The 17,500-nt window shown below is 44.0% G+C and overlaps 1 protein-coding gene across 1 annotated transcript in view; it reads right to left on the bottom strand.

The window, feature by feature from the left end:
- Window positions 1-17,500, bottom strand: part of LOC118379798 (protein furry homolog) — a 189,981-nt gene that overhangs the window by 83,539 nt on the left and 88,942 nt on the right. Inside the window, 12 exon segments of the mRNA XM_052521747.1 lie at window positions 417-541; window positions 1,367-1,556; window positions 5,136-5,162; window positions 5,204-5,380; window positions 6,530-6,654; window positions 8,205-8,369; window positions 9,764-9,874; window positions 13,396-13,522; window positions 13,770-13,877; window positions 14,127-14,259; window positions 16,405-16,576; window positions 16,962-17,048. Of these exon segments, the coding sequence (XP_052377707.1) occupies window positions 417-541; window positions 1,367-1,556; window positions 5,136-5,162; window positions 5,204-5,380; window positions 6,530-6,654; window positions 8,205-8,369; window positions 9,764-9,874; window positions 13,396-13,522; window positions 13,770-13,877; window positions 14,127-14,259; window positions 16,405-16,576; window positions 16,962-17,048 (1,547 nt within the window).

Raw genomic sequence — 17,500 nt, 5'->3', positions numbered from 1 at the left:
CTTTCAATCTCCAACCTTAACCCATTTCTCTTTCAATCTCCATCCTTAACCCACCTCTCTTTCAATCCATCTCCAACCTTAACCCATCTCTCTTTCTCTCTTCATTCAATTCCTATATCTTAATTTACTGGTAACATAGAATGCACTCAGTCTTCCTTACAAACGTCTCTGTGTGTGTGTGTGTGTGCGTGTATATGTGTGTGTGTGTGTGTGCGTGTGCATGTGTGTGAGTGTGTGTGTGTGCGTGCATGCGTGTGTGTCTGTTTGTGTGTGCGTGAGTGTGTGTGTGTGCGTGCGTGTGTGTGTGTCTGTGTGTGTGTGTGTGTCTGTGTGTGTGTGTCTGTGTGTGTGTGTGTGTGTGTGTGTGTGTGTCTGTGTGTGTGTCTGTGTGTGTGGTGTGTGTGTGTGTGTGATACCTGAACACCAGTGCGTTGGTGCGTCCGAGGCCCAGCACTAGACATTCAGTGATCTCTATGCTCTCAGCTCTCATCAGAGGGACCAGCTGTTTCAGGAGCCACGCCACTGATGGAGTACCAATCACCTGATCAATACACAATGAATACATCATCAATAACACACACAGATCTGATCGTAGCCACTGATGGAGTACCAATCACCTGATCAATACACAATGAATACATCATCAATAACACACACAGATCTGATCGTAGCCACTGATGGAGTACCAATCACCTGATCAATACACAATGAATACATCATCAATAACACAAACAGATCTGATCGTAGCCACTGATGGAGTACCAATCACCTGATCAATACACAATGAATACATCATCAATAACACACACAGATCTGATCGTAGCCACTGATGGAGTACCAATCACCTGATCAATACACAATGAATACATCATCAATAACACACACAGATCTGATCGTAGCCACTGACAGGTGGTGAGGAGTACCAATCACCTGATCAATACACAATGAATACATCATCAATAACACACACAGATCTGATCGTAGCCACTGATGGAGTACCAATCACCTGATCAATACACAATGAATACATCATCAATAACACACACAGATCTGATCGTAGCCACTGATGGAGTACCAATCACCTGATCAATACACAATGAATACATCATCAATAACACACACAGATCTGATCGTAGCCACTGATGGAGTACCAATCACCTGATCAATACACAATGAATACATCATCAATAACACACACAGATCTGATCGTAGCCACTGACGGAGTACCAATCACCTGATCAATACACAATGAATACATCATCAATAACACACATACAGCTCTAATCACATATACACACTCGCACACGCACACGCACACACACACACACACACAACCCCCCACCTATCCACCTACCACCCCCTCTACCTTGTTGTCGTAGGTAACACTGCCGTCAGGTGTGGTAGCAGTGATTTCAGGTGTGGAGGCTCTCAGGTGCCCAGGTGACATGATGCTGGGTTTGGCCACGCCCAGACACAGGATCAGGTAGTTCCGCCACAGAGAGATGGAGCTGTCACTGGAGCCGGCCGACGAGGTCTTCTTAGCATTCACTGGACTGCTGTAACACATATACACATACACACACACACACACACACACACACACACAGGTGTGGTAGCACACACAGGTGACACACGCACACAGGACAGGTAGCGCACAGAGAGATGGAGCTGTCACTGGAGCACGCACTTAGCATTCACTGGACTGCACGCACGCACACACGCACGCGCACACACACACACACACACACACACACACACACACACACACACACACACACACACGGTCACAGTAATAATAACAATAATAATAATGAAAGTAAACAGTATTGCAGCAGCGTATGTGTGTGGGTGTTATACCCTGACTATACCGTTCGCGTCGAGTGCACAAAATACATTTAGAAATCTATATTATTTAATAATTGCACCCACGCTGCTCGTGCGCGTCAACGAGCGTTTGCGTCGCTAAAATTCCTTTCTATTTCTGACACAGATCTCGCTGCAAGTCCTGCCTCTCCCATCTGCTCATTGGTTTATAGAGGCAGGTACCCACGTGCCTTCTCCTCATTGGCTATACCCACGTGGGTGATTGAAAGATTAACTGTTTTGCCGGTTGTCATGGTAATACTATGAAAGTGTAGATGCCAATCACCATATAAGTTCAAAGATGAAAAACCCTGGAAGGAGGAGAGATGACTAGAAACTATTCGGTTGACCGTTTTATGTGTGGATTAATTGTCGGAGTAGAGGACCTTGGAGGTAAAATAACAACTCAATGTTTATATCCCAGGACAAATTATCTTGTGCATTTCAGGTAAAATAACAACTCAAATGTTTATATCCCAGGACAAATTAGCTAGCAACAGCAAGCTAACTATCTAAATTGCCATACATGTTTAATGCTTTTTGACCTGTCCACAAATGAATGTCATTGGTTCAGAGTTTGCTTTGATATTTTAACCTGCGTGTCTTGATCTACGACACGCAGGTTAAACGACACGCAGGTTATCGTATGCGCGATACTGCACGATGGCGCACGCGCACAGCCGGTTTGGGTTCCGTGTTAGTGTGTGTGTGTCAATAAATAGCAGCATAGTGGTCCTAATTAATGTAATCAATAATCAATGAACAACAGTGTAGTTGTCCTAATTAATGTTAGCTACAGCTACAGGTACAGATATAGCTACAGATACATAACAGCTACAGATACAGCTACATACAGCTACAGATACAGATACAGATACAGATAGAGCTACAGCTACAGATAGAGCTACAGATAGAGCTACAGATACAGATAGAGCTACAGATACAGATAGAGCTACAGATACAGATACAGATACAGATAGAGCTACAGATACAGATAGAGCTACAGCTACAGATAGAGCTACAGATACAGATAGAGCTACAGATACAGATAGAGCTACAGATACAGATAGAGATACAGATACAGCTACAGATACAGATAGAGCTACAGATACAGATAGAGCTACAGATACAGATAGAGCTACAGATACAGATAGAGCTACAGATACAGATACAGCTACAGATAGAGATACAGATACAGATACAGCTACAGATACAGATACAGCTACAGATACAGATAGAGCAGATACAGATACAGCTACAGATACAGATACAGCTACAGATACAGATACAGATAGAGATACAGATACAGATACAGCTACAGATACAGATAAAGCTACATACAGATACATCTACAGATACAGATACAGCTACAGATACAGATAAAGCTACATACATATAAAGCTACATACAGATACAGCTACAGCTACACATACATAACAGCTACAGATACAGATAAAGCTACAGATACAGATACATAACAGATACAGCTACAGATACAGATACATAACAGCTACAGATACAGATACACATACATAACAGCTACAGATACAGATACAAATACGTAACAGCTACAGATACAGATACATAACAGATACAGCTACAGATACATAACAGATACAGATACATAACAGCTACAGATACATAACAGATACAGATACAGATACATAACAGCTACAGATACATAACAGCTACAGCTACAGATACAGATACATAACAGCTACAGCTACAGATACATAACAGCTACAGCTACAGATACATAACAGCTACAGCTACAGATACATAACAGCTACAGATACATAACAGCTACAGCTACAGATACATAACAGCTACAGATACAAAACAGCTACAGATACATAACAGCTACAGCTACAGATACATAACAGCTACAGCTACATATCAGATACAGCTACACCTACAGATACATAACAGCTACAGCTACAGATACATAACAGCTACAGCTACAGATATACAGATACAGCTACAGCTACAGATACATAACAGCTACAGCTACAGATACAGATACAGATACATAACAGCTACAGATACAGATACATAACAGCTACAGATACAGATACATAACAGATACTACAGCTACAGATACATAACAGCTACAGATACATAACAGCTACAGCTACAGATACATAACAGCTACAGATACAAAACAGCTACAGATACATAACAGCTACAGATACTACAGATACAGATACATAACAGCTACAGCTACAGATACATAACAGCTACAGATACATAACAGCTACAGCTACAGATACATAACAGCTACAGATACATAACAGCTACAGATACATAACAGCTACAGCTACAGCTACAGATACATAACAGCTACAGCTACAGATACAGATACATAACAGATACAGCTACAGCTACAGATACATAACAGCTACAGCTACATATACAGATACATAACAGCTACAGATACATACAGCTACAGATACATAACAGCTACAGCTACAGCTACAGATACATAACAGCTACAGCTACAGATACATAACAGCTACAGATACATAACAGCTACAGATACATAACAGCTACAGATACATAACAGCTACAGCTACAGATACATAACAGCTACAGATACAGATACATAACAGCTACAGCTACAGATACATAACAGCTACAGATACATAACAGCTACAGCTACAGATACATACAGCTACAGATACAACAGCTACAGATACAGATACATAACAGCTACAGATACATAACAGCTACAGATACATACATAACAGCTACAGCTACAGATACATAACAGCTACAGATACATAACAGCTACAGATACAGATACATAACAGCTACAGATACAGATACATACAGATACAGGTAAAGCTACATACAGCCACAGATACAGATAAAGCTACATACAGATAAAGCTACATACAGCTAAAGAAACAGATACAGATAAAGCTACATACAGATACAGATACAGATATAGATACAGATAAAGCTACATACAGAAACACAGCTACAGCTACAGGTATAACAAAAGATACATAACAGCACAGATAAGACTGGGTTTACAGGTACAGTTCCTACAGTACAGATACATGACCATGTCTACACACATACAGCGTACAGTACAGATACATAACAGTACAGATATACAGATACAGATGTGTACAGTACAGTGTAACAGCTGTGATGTGTGTGTGTGTGTGTACAGATGTGTGATACATGTGTGTGTGTGTACAGTACAGTGTGTGTGTGTGATGTGTGATGTGTGTGTGTGTGTCTGACCCCTGTGTGTTGTACAGTACTTGGGGTCAACCAGCAGGCAGCAGCAGCTAACAGATACATAGCCTGGTGAATGCAGTAAATAACAGGCCAGGCGTAGCTGAGAGCGGTAGGGCAGAGTTTGGGGAGGTGTTCCTGGCGCAGGAAGCTGTGTAGACAGAGTACCCAGGGGTCTTTGACACACTGGGCATAGATCCATACATGGCTGGGACTCTTCACGTCGTAGGCACTGCTCACTACAGTCTGGCTGTCCAGCTACCACCAACCACTGATAGGTCAGCACAGTGGTGGCTGAGAGGGAGGGTACAGGACATAACAGGGAGGACAGATAGAGGAGGAGACAGCTACAGAGGGATAACAGGACAGGAGAGGAGGACAGCTACAGATACATAACAGCTACAGCTACAGATACATAACAGCTACAGAGAGACTACAGAGACAGCTACAGATACAGATAGGATAACAGCTACAGGAGATACATAACAGGATAGGAGGGGAGGGACAGATACAGGGGAGATAGGAGACAGATACAGATACATAACAGCTACAGATACATAACAGCTACAGATACAGCTACATAACAGATACATAAGAGGATAGGAGAGGAGAGGAGGAGAGGACAGGAGAGGACAGATAGATACAGAGGAGAAATGAAGGAAACACACAGGCCTTGTCTACTAACCTGTCTTGTCTACCACTAAATTAAACGACATACTGTGTACTTATCATACAACATACTATCAGAACGTACTGTCACCATACTACTCATCCAAACCATTTAATGTGAAATCACACTTGTTCCCTGTAAACATGTTCTTTTTCTACAGCTCCTATTCTAATGATCAGATTTTGTCCTGTACATCCTGGTATTTTTCAATATGACACATACTGTAAAACCTTTTATTCTTGCACACCCAAAAAGCCTACTACGAAGAATGCATGTATTGGTATTTGGACACACACAGATACACACACACACAGACAAACACACATACAGACACACACAGATACACACACACACAGACACACACACACAGACAAACACACACACAGACAAACACAGATACACACACACACACAGACAAACACACAGATACATAACAGCTACACACACACACACACAGACAAACACAGATACACAGACACATACACACACAGATACAGACAAACAGACACAAACACAGATACACACAGACACATACAGACACACACACAAACACACACACACACACACACACAGACAGGCACAGATAAACACACAGATAAAGCTACACAGAAACAGACAGACAGACAGCCACAGATACAGATACACTACATACAGATAAAACAGACAGACAGACAGACAGACAGACAGACAGACAGATAAAGACAGACAGACAGACACAGACACACCCAGACACAGATACAGATAAGATACAGATAAAGCAGTGAAACAGAGCTTACAGAGGACGGACACAGTAAGACTGGGTTTACGTGTACAAAGCTGTCCATAACAGCAGGACTGAGCTGGTCCATCACCTCTATCATAGGCTTGTCATCATCCTGCAGGGAGGAAGAAAGCACATGGACGTCAGTACGTGGAGTTAAATGGAAACAAACAGAAACACACAGAGTTATCAACAGAATGGACTTTAGTAATGCATCTATCATAATGATGAGACAGACCAGTAGTCCCTATCCATAATGACTTCTTCGGCAGGCCCTATAGGAGAACCCTTTGAAGAACCCTATTTTGGTTGCCGGTAGAACACTTTTGGTTCCAGGTAGAACCCAAGAAGAACCCTTTCTATAGAGAGTTCTACCTGGAACCAAAATGTTGTTCTTCAAAGGGTTCTCCAACGGGGACAACCCAAGAAGCCTTTTGGAGCCCGTTTATCTAAGAGTAGTAATACAGCTCCAGCCAGTCTCCTCTCTTACTCCTACTTATTTCTACAACATACTCCCTCCTCCATACCTCTCCAAACCATTTAATGTGAAATCCCTCCTTCCTAAACATGTGCCAGCTCCTATTCTAATCCTCAGATTTTGCCTACTCCTTCCTACGTGCCATCCTGTAAAACCTTCCTCCGTGCCTCTCCTTCCTACGTGCCTCTCCTTATTTGGACCTCACAGATGCCTCACCACAGACAAACCACTCAGACTTCCTCCCTCCGTGCCTTCCTTCCTTCCTCCCTCCCACACCCTTCCTCCCTCCCTCCGTGCCTCTCCTTCCTCAGAAACAAACCACACCCTCCCTTCCTCCCTCCGTGCCTCTCCTTCCTCCCTCCCTCCCACACACACACTACCCTCCCTTTTGCCTCTCCTTCCTCCGTGACAGACAGACAGACAGACAGACAGACCCTCCCTCCCAGACTCCCTCCCTCCCTCCCTCCTTCCCTCCCACCCCTCCGTGCCTCTCCTTCCTCCCTCCGGCCCTTCCTCCCTCCTCCGTGCCTCTGGTCCTCCCTCCCTCCCTTCCTCCCTCCGTGCCTCTCCTTCCTCCGAATGGCCTCTCCTTCCTCCCTCCGTGCCTCTCCTTCCTCCTCCCTCCCTCCCTTCCTGAAGAACCCTCCCTCCGTTGCCCTCCCTCCCTCCCTCCCTCCCTCCCTCCCTCCCTCCCTCCCTCCGTGCCTCTCCTTCCTCCCTCCGGTGCCTCTCCTTCCTCCCTCCCTCCCTTCCTCCCTCCCTCCCTCCCTCCTTCCTTCCTCCCTCCCTCCCTCCCTCCCTCCCTCCCTCCCTCCGTCCCTCCGTGCCTCTGCTCCCTCCCTGTGCATGTCAGATGGTATTGAAGAGGATGTGTATCTCCCTGAAGACAGACAGTTTACCAGCCCTTCCCTCTTCTCCTTCTCTCCCTCCCTCCCACCCTCCCTCCCTCCCTCCCTCCCTCCCTCCCTCCCTCCCTCCCTCCCTCCCTCCCTACCTCTGCGTGTCCTATAGTATTGAAGAGGATGTGTATCTCCCTGAGGACAGACAGCTAGTTTACCAGCCCTTCCCTCTTCTCCTTATCTCCCTCCCCCCTCCCTTCCTCCCTCCCTCCCTCCCTCCCTCCCTCCCTCCCTCCCTCCCTCCCTCCCTCCCTCCCTCCCTCCCTCCCTCCCTCACTCCCTCCCTACCTCTGCGTGTCCTATAGTATTGAAGAGAATGCGTATTTCTCTGAGAACAGACACAGCCAGTTTGCGTGTGCTGGTCTGACAGGAGCAGAGGAGCAGCAGAGCCAGGCCTTCTACAGCATGAAGCACTGAGCAGTGAGGACTACGGTCTGGTAGTCTGGGACTGGCCTGGGGAGGGAGGGAGGGTTAGATACAACACACTGAAGTAGACATGCATGTATACTCAGTAAAATACACACATAGACACACTACACACACATAGACACACTACACACACATAGACACACTACACACACATAGATACACTACACACACATAGATACACTACACACACATAGATACACTACACACACATAGACACACTGAACACACATAGATTCACTGAGAACACACATAGATACACTACACACACATAGATACACTACACACACATAGATACACTACACACACATAGACACACTACACACACATAGACACACTACACACACATAGACTACACACACATAGATACACTACACACACATAGACACACTACACACACATAGATACACTACACACACATAGACACACTACACACACATAGACACACTACACACACATAGACACACTACACACACATAGATACACTACACACACATAGATACACTACACACACATAGATACACTACACACACATAGACACACTACACACACATAGATACACTACACACACATAGATACACTACACACACATAGACACACTACACACACATAGATACACTACACACACATAGACACACTACACACACATAGATACACTACACACACATAGATACACTACACACACATAGACACACTACACACACATAGATACACTACACACACATAGATACACTACACACACATAGATACACTACACACACATAGATACACTACACACACATAGATACACTACACACACATAGACACACTACACACACATAGATACACTACACACACATAGATACACTACACACACATAGACACACTACACACACATAGACACACTACACACACATAGACACACTACACACACATAGACACACTACACACACATAGATACACTACACACACATAGATACACTACACACACATAGATACACTACACACACATAGACACACTACACACACATAGACACACTACACACACATAGACACACTACACACACATAGATACACTACACACACATAGACACACTACACACACAGACACACTACACACACATAGACACACTAGACAAACACTACACACACACACACACACTACACACACACACACACACACACACACACACACATAGACACACTACACAAACACTACACACACACACTACACACACACTACACACACACACACTACACACACATAGACACACTACACAAACATTACACACACCCTACACACACATATACACACACATATACACACACTACACACACACACACTACACACACTACACACACATAGGCACACGACACAAACATTACACACACACACACACACACACACACACACACACACACACCCTACACACACTACAAACCTCAGCAGCCCGTTTGTTCCCAGGGACCTGCAGTGTGAGTCTCCACTGTGTGAGCAGTTGCAGCAGTAGTTTGATAGAGGAGTCCTGCAGACCCTGGTGTGTGTCCTGGACCTGGAGGAACACAGAGAGGGAGCCATCACACAGAGGCATCACACAGAGAGGGAGCCATCACACAGAGGCATCACACAGAGGCATCACACAGAGAGGGAGCCATCACACAGAGGCATCACACAGAGAGGGAGCCATCACACAGAGGCATCACACAGAGGCATCACACAGAGGCATCACACAGAGGCATCACACAGAGGCATCACACAGAGGGAGCCATCACACAGAGGCATCACACAGAGGCATCACACAGAGGAGCCATCACACAGAGGCATCACACAGAGGCATCACACAGAGGCATCACACAGAGAGGGAGTCATCACAGAGAGAGGGAGCCATCACACAGAGAGGGAGGCATCACACAGAGAGGGAGCCATCACACAGAGAGGGAGCCATCACACAGAGAGGGAGCCATCACACAGAGAGGGAGCCATCACACAGAGGCATCACACAGAGGCATCACACAGAGCCATCACACAGAGAGGGAACCATCACACAGAGAGGGAGCCATCACACAGAGGCATCACACAGAGAGGGAGCCATCACACCGAGGCATCACACAGAGCCATCACACAGAGCAGTGAGGGAGCTATCACACAGAGAGGGAGCCATCTCACAGAGGCATCACACAGAGCAGTGAGGGAGCCATCACACAGAGCCATCACAGAGAGCCATCACAGACAGCAGTGAGGGAGCCATCACACCGAGGCATCACACAGAGCCATCACACAGAGCAGTGAGGGAGCTATCACACAGAGAGGGAGCCATCTCACAGAGCCATCACACAGAGCAGTGAGGGAGCCATCACACAGAGCCATCACACAGAGCCATCACAGAGAGGGAGCCATCAAACAGAGCCATCACAGAGAGGGAGCCATCACACAGAGCCATCACAGACAGCAGTGAGGGAGCCATCACACAGAGCCATCACAGTGAGGGAGCCATCACACAGAGCCATCACAGACAGCAGTGAGGGAGCCATCACAGAGAGCCATCACAGTGAGGGAGCCATCACACAGAGCCATCACAGACAGCAGTGAGGGAGCCATCACACAGAGCCATCACAGAGAGCCATCACAGTGAGGGAGCCATCACACAGAGCCATCACAGAGAGCCATCACAGTGAGGGAGCCATCACACAGAGCAGAGAGGAAGCCATCACACAGAGCTGTCAATACATGATATACTGTACATACAAGGTAGACCACAGATAAATGATATTCAGTATTTTGTCAATTCAACTGAGATATCCTCCCATGAAAATCAATGTCACTTTCAAGGTTTTAAAACTTGAATTGGAATTTCAGTTAATCCCCTGAATTGAAATGTACCTGTCAGCGTGTGAAGTGTGTGATTTATTTTAGAATGCATTGTTTTGAGTTATAGTGACCGATGCCGGGCTGGATAATTGTCTGCTTTGACGCCTCTCTCAATTAGAACATGTCTCTATTTTAGCCTTTTATCATTGGCACTGTAGTCACACGAAACAACAATACCCCTAATGCAATACTTCTAATACTCCTGGTGTAATACTCCTGAGGGAATAATCCTGATACTCCTGGTGTAATACTCCGGATACTCCTGATGTAATACTCCTGATGTAATACTCCTGATGTATTACTCCTGGTGCAATACTCCTGGTGCAATACTCCTAATACTCCTGGTTTAATACTCCTAATGCAATACTCCTAATACTCCTGATGTAATAATCCTGGTGTAATACTCCTAATACTCCTGATGTAATAATCCTGATACTCCTGGTGCAATACTCCGGATACTCCTGATGTAATACTCCTGGTGAAATACTCCTAATACTCCTGGTGTAATACTCCTAATACTCCTGCTGTAATACTCCTAATACTCCTGATGTAATAATCCTGATACTCCTGGTGTAATACTCCGGATACTCCTGATGTAATACTCCTGATGTAATACTCCTGATACTCCTGATGTAATACTCCTGATGTAATACTCCTAATACTCCTGGTGTAATACTCCTGATGTAATACTCCTAATACTCCTGGTGTAATACTCCTGATACTCCTGGTGTAATACTCCTGATACTCCTGATGTAATACTCCTGATGTAATACTCCTAATACTCCTGGTGTAATACTCCTGATGTAATACTCCTAATACTCCTGGTGTAATACTCCTGATACTCCTGGTGTAATACTCCTGATACTCCTGATGTAATACTCCTGGTGTAATACTCCTAATACTCCTGATGTAATACTCCTGATACTCCTGGTGTAATACTCCTGGTGTAATACTCCTGGTGTAATACTCCTAATACTCCTGGTGTAATACTCCTGGTGCAATACTCCTAATACTCCTGGTGTAATACTCCTGGTGCAATACTCCTAATACTCCTGGTGTAATACTCCTGGTGCAATACTCCTAATACTCCTGGTGTAATACTCCTGGTGCAATACTCCTAATACTCCTGGTGTAATACTCCTAATGCAATACTCCTAATACTCCTGGTGTAATACTCCTGGTGTAATACTCTGGATACTCCTGATGTAATACTCCTGATACTCCTGGTGTAATACTCCTGGTGCAATACTCCTAATACTCCTGGTGTAATACTCCTAATGCAATACTCCTAATACTCCTGGTGTAATACTCCTGGTGTAATACTCCTGATGTAATACTCCTGGAGTAATACTCCTGATACTCCTGGTGTAATACTCCTGGTGTAATACTCCTGGTGTAATCCTCCTGGTGTAATTCTCCTGATGTAATACTTCTGGTATAATACTCCTGGTGTAATACTCCTGGTGTAATACTCCTGATGTAATACTCCTGGTGTAATACTCCTGGTGTAATACTCCCGATGTAATCCTCCTGATACTACTGGTGTAAAACTCCTGATGTAATATTCCTGGTGTAATACTCCTGGTGTAATACTCCTGATGTAATACTCCTGGTGTAATACTCCTGGTGTAATACTCACGATGTAATACTCCTGATACTACTGGTGTAAAACTCCTGATGTAATACTCCTGGTGTAATACTCCTGGTGTAATACTCCTGATACTCCTGATGTAATACTCCTGGTGTAATACTCATGCTACTGCTGGTGTAATACTCCTGGTGCAATACTCCTAATACGCCTGGTGTAATACTCCCGATGCAATACTCCTGATACTACTGGTGTAAAACTCCTGCTGTAATACTCCTGGTGTAATACTCTTGGTGTAATACTCCTGGTGTAATACTCCTGATACTCCTGATGTAATACTCCTGGTGTAATACTCATGCTACTGCTGGTGTAATACTCCTGATGTAATACTCCTGGTACTCCCGCTGTAATACTCCTGGTGTAATACTCCTGATGTAAAACTCCTGATGTAATACTCCTGATGTAATACTCCTGATGTAATACTCCTGATGTAATACTCGTGGTGTTATGTTTTGTATGTTCATGTTGTCTTTTAGGTAAAATAATTGAGCTCACTCAACAAAATGTGCATGAATACCTCTGCTCTACAATAAAATATATCTGAAACAAATAGTCACCTCTCGGAGCAGGAAGTGTGTATATCCAAACAGGACGTCCTCCCTCCAATCAGAGAAATCCAGCAGCAGGCTCTGCAAGGAATTCTGGGAGATGAGGCGGAGCTCGTCGTCCATGTGGACAGTCAGGCTGACAGGAGAGAGAAGACAGAGAGGTTCTAGAATACGCCAAACATTCTAATTCTAGAATACGCCAAACATTCTAAAGATACAGTCAGACTGACAGGAGAAAGGAGAAATCATTAGACTCATATGAGGCTAAATATTTTGCACAAGTGATGTGTTTCAAGTTAGCGTTGCATTAGCATGACAGGAGGGTGAAGTTTTTACTTAACAAATGTTGAATATGTGACAGTTTGATAGACTGGGACGCTCACCGTGACAAAAGGTCTATGAGTTCAGGTTTGGACATGCTGTCAGGGAGGATACGAGGAATAGCTGCCACACACGTCCTGAACAGATCTATCTTAGGCTTTCTCTCCCCTCTGAGAAAGAGGGAAGTAGAGAGGGGGAGGGAGAGGGGGGGGTAGAGAGAGGGGCGGGGAGAGAGAGAGGAAGAGAAAGAGAGAGAGAGGGGAGAGAGAGGGGGGGTAAGGGTAGGACATATGGACATGAGGAGGGACAGATTAGTAATATAGTGACACTAGGACCAATCAGAAAAATAACCTTTTTTTCCACCTAGTATTGAGTGGCTTCAACACAGTGTCATAGTAGGTGGTAAATACAGGACATACGTGATCATGTCCTCTGGTTCCTTGTTGAGCATCTGTACGTTAGTGAGCATCATACAGCGGCCCACCTCCTTGTCCAAGTGTCTCAGGATGTTGTCTATGGCCTTACGCACCTGGGAGTAGTACAGAGACATACCTAGAGAGAGAGAGAGAGAGAGAGGGGTAATGAGCTCCTGAACTCTTCCTGAACTTTACTAGCTATAGGGAATTGTTTAAAGAAAATATCTTATCAAGGATCATTTTATATATATATTTGATGAAAATACTTTTTGGGCCTTACTGTTATTAGCCCATACAAACGCATTGAATAACAGATTCACTGCATGGAACAACAGATGGACCCCAGATAGACATGGACCCCAGATAGGCCTGGACCCCAGATAGACATAGACCCCAGATAGGCATGGACCCCAGATAGACATAGACCCCAGATAGACATAGACCCCAGATAGGCCTGGACCCCAGATAGACATAGACCCCAGATAGATATGGACCCCCAGATAGATATGGATCCCAGATAGGCCTGGACCCCAGATAGACATAGACCCCAGATAGACATAGACCCCAGATAGATATGGACCCCAGATAGGCCTGGACCCCAGATAGACATAGACCCCAGATAGACATAGACCCCAGATAGATATGGACCCCAGATAGGCCTGGACCCCAGATAGACATAGACCCCAGATAGACATAGACCCCAGATAGACATAGACCCCAGATAGACATAGACCCCAGATAGATATGGACCCCAGATAGATATGGACCCCAGATAGATATGGACCCCAGATAGGCCTGGACCCCAGATAGACATAGACCCCAGATAGACAGTCCCCAGATAGATATGTACCCCAGATAGGCCTGTACCCCAGATAGACATAGACCCCAGATAGACATAGACCCCAGATAGATATGGACCCCAGATAGGCCTGGACATTGACCTTAGGGGGTTTTAAGCACATGTTTACTAAATACTGAACGTATTTAGGTGTTGAATAGTTACTGACAAGACATTTCAGCTTTACATTTTTTATTAATGATGTAAACATTTCTAAAAACATAATTCCACTTTGATATTATGGGGTATTGTGTGTAGGACAGTGACGAAGAAAACAAAATCTCTATTCATTCCATTTTATATTCAGGCTGTAACACAACAAGATGTGGAAAAGGTCAAGAATGTGTGAATACTTTCTGAAGGCCCTGTCGGTGCCAATACGATATGTACTGCGAAAGTCCTCATTCTCAAGATTCTAAATGTATTGTGATTCTCAAGATTCTATATGTATTGTGATTCTCAAGATTCTAAATGTATTGTGATTCTCAAGATTCTATATGTATTGTGATTCTCAAGATTCTAAATGTATTGTGATTCTCAAGATTCTATATGTATTGTGATTCTCAAGATTCTATATGTATTGTGATTCTCAAGATTCTATATGTATTGTGATTCTCAAGATTCTATATGTATTGTGATTCTCAAGATTCTATATGTATTGTGATTCTCAAGATTCTATATGTATTGTGATTCTCAAGATTCTATATGTATTGTGATTCTCAAGATTCTATATGTATTGTGATTCTCAAGATTCTAAATGTATTGTGATTCTCAAGATTCTATATGTATTGTGATTCTCAAGTTTCTATATATGTGTTGTGATTCTCAAGATTCTATATGTATTGTGATTCTCAAGATTCTATATGTATTGTGATTCTCAAGATTCTATATGTGTTGTGATTCTCAAGATTCTATATGTATTGTGATTCTCAAGATTCTATATGTATTGTGATTCTCAAGATTCTATATGTGTTGTGATTCTCAAGATTCTATATGTGTTGTGATACGATACTGTGATTTTATTGTGATTTGAAGTTCCAAACATATTGCTCACTACATGTCTGCTGCGAGAGAACATGGGAAAATTGGTTTTGATCAGTCCCGACAATAAAGTTCTGAAAACATGTTGGCTCACTATTTTAAAAAAAGATGGATAACAAGCTATAGTTATGAAAAATACCAGAGTTTTGAAGCAGGTACAGCTGATTAGCGCTAGCTAACACTATCTAGCAACAGAAAGAAATAAAACAATATATTATTTTTACAAATTGATACTTGGAGACAAAGTATCGACATAATATCATATAAAATATTATTGCGATATGTAACTGTATCGATCCCCCCCCCCCATCACTAGTGGGAGAGCGTCTCTAGTGCCACTTCATGGGGCAAATACACACACACACACACCCACAAGCTGCACACACACAAACGCACACACACCTATGAGTTGGGCTTCGTCCTCAGTGAGCGTCTTGCTGAGGTAAGTCTTCTTCTTCTTCAGAGAGTTTCCAGAGGGCAGAGTGGCTCCAGTGTTGGGCATGGGAGGCTCCCCGTCCTTCTGCTGCAGGGCATCAGCTATCACCAGGAAGGCCCTCAGACCTATGTTCATACGCTACGGAGACACAACACACACACACACGCACAACACACACACAACACACACACACACACACACACACACAGTATTAGTATACATTTGAGGCTCCCCAGCCTTCTGCTATGGGCATCAGGTCAGTGGTGTAGTGTAGTTAGCGAGGCTCCTCTCTGCAAGGTCCGAACAAGGAAACCCGTTTTTTAAAGGAAAATAGCTATCTACTTGAACTTCTACACATGTTGCCATGGGGCAGAGAAAATGTTGCTGTTTAAAAGCTAATCTCAATGCTATTCTACACATTTTGCCGTTTTGCAGAAATGCGGAAATCGCTCCGCCATTTCATGTGATCTACTGGGTGAAATACCACAGTGTGCCCCGACCTGCTTGCCACTGTGTTTGTTACCTCTGGGTTGAGACTGAAAGCTTTGGCAGGCTTCCCGACACACAGCAGGTCAAAGATGATCTCCTTCATGGCAAAATCGAGTCTTTCCTGAAGAGAGAGAGGAGGAGAAGAGGACCAAAATTACAGAGTACTGTTAGGAGACAGAGGTGTGTGTGTGCGTGTGCGTGTGTGCGTGTGCGTGTGTGTGTGTGTGTGTGTGTGTGTGTGTGTGTGTGTGTGTGTGTGTGTGTGTGTGTGTGTGTGTGTGTGCATAGCAATGGGCCGTTTTAAGGATTTCCACACATGGGGAATTTATTTATACTTGGTCGAAAAATATACAGTAGACACAGTAGTAGTAGACACAGTAGTAGTAGTAGACACAGTAGTAGTAGACACAGTAGTAGTAGTAGACACAGTAGTAGTAGACACAGTAGTAGTAGACACAGTAGTAGTAGACACAGTAGTAGTAGTAGACACAGTAGTAGTAGACACAGTAGTAGTAGACACAGTAGTAGTAGTAGACACAGTAGTAGTAGACACAGTAGTAGTAGACACAGTAG

The sequence above is a fragment of the Oncorhynchus keta genome, chromosome 6 (assembly GCF_023373465.1).
Source record: "Oncorhynchus keta strain PuntledgeMale-10-30-2019 chromosome 6, Oket_V2, whole genome shotgun sequence".
Classification (NCBI taxonomy): domain Eukaryota; kingdom Metazoa; phylum Chordata; class Actinopteri; order Salmoniformes; family Salmonidae; genus Oncorhynchus; species Oncorhynchus keta.
Note: the sequence above shows the minus strand (reverse complement) of the source record. Positions and strands in the feature narration are given on the sequence as shown.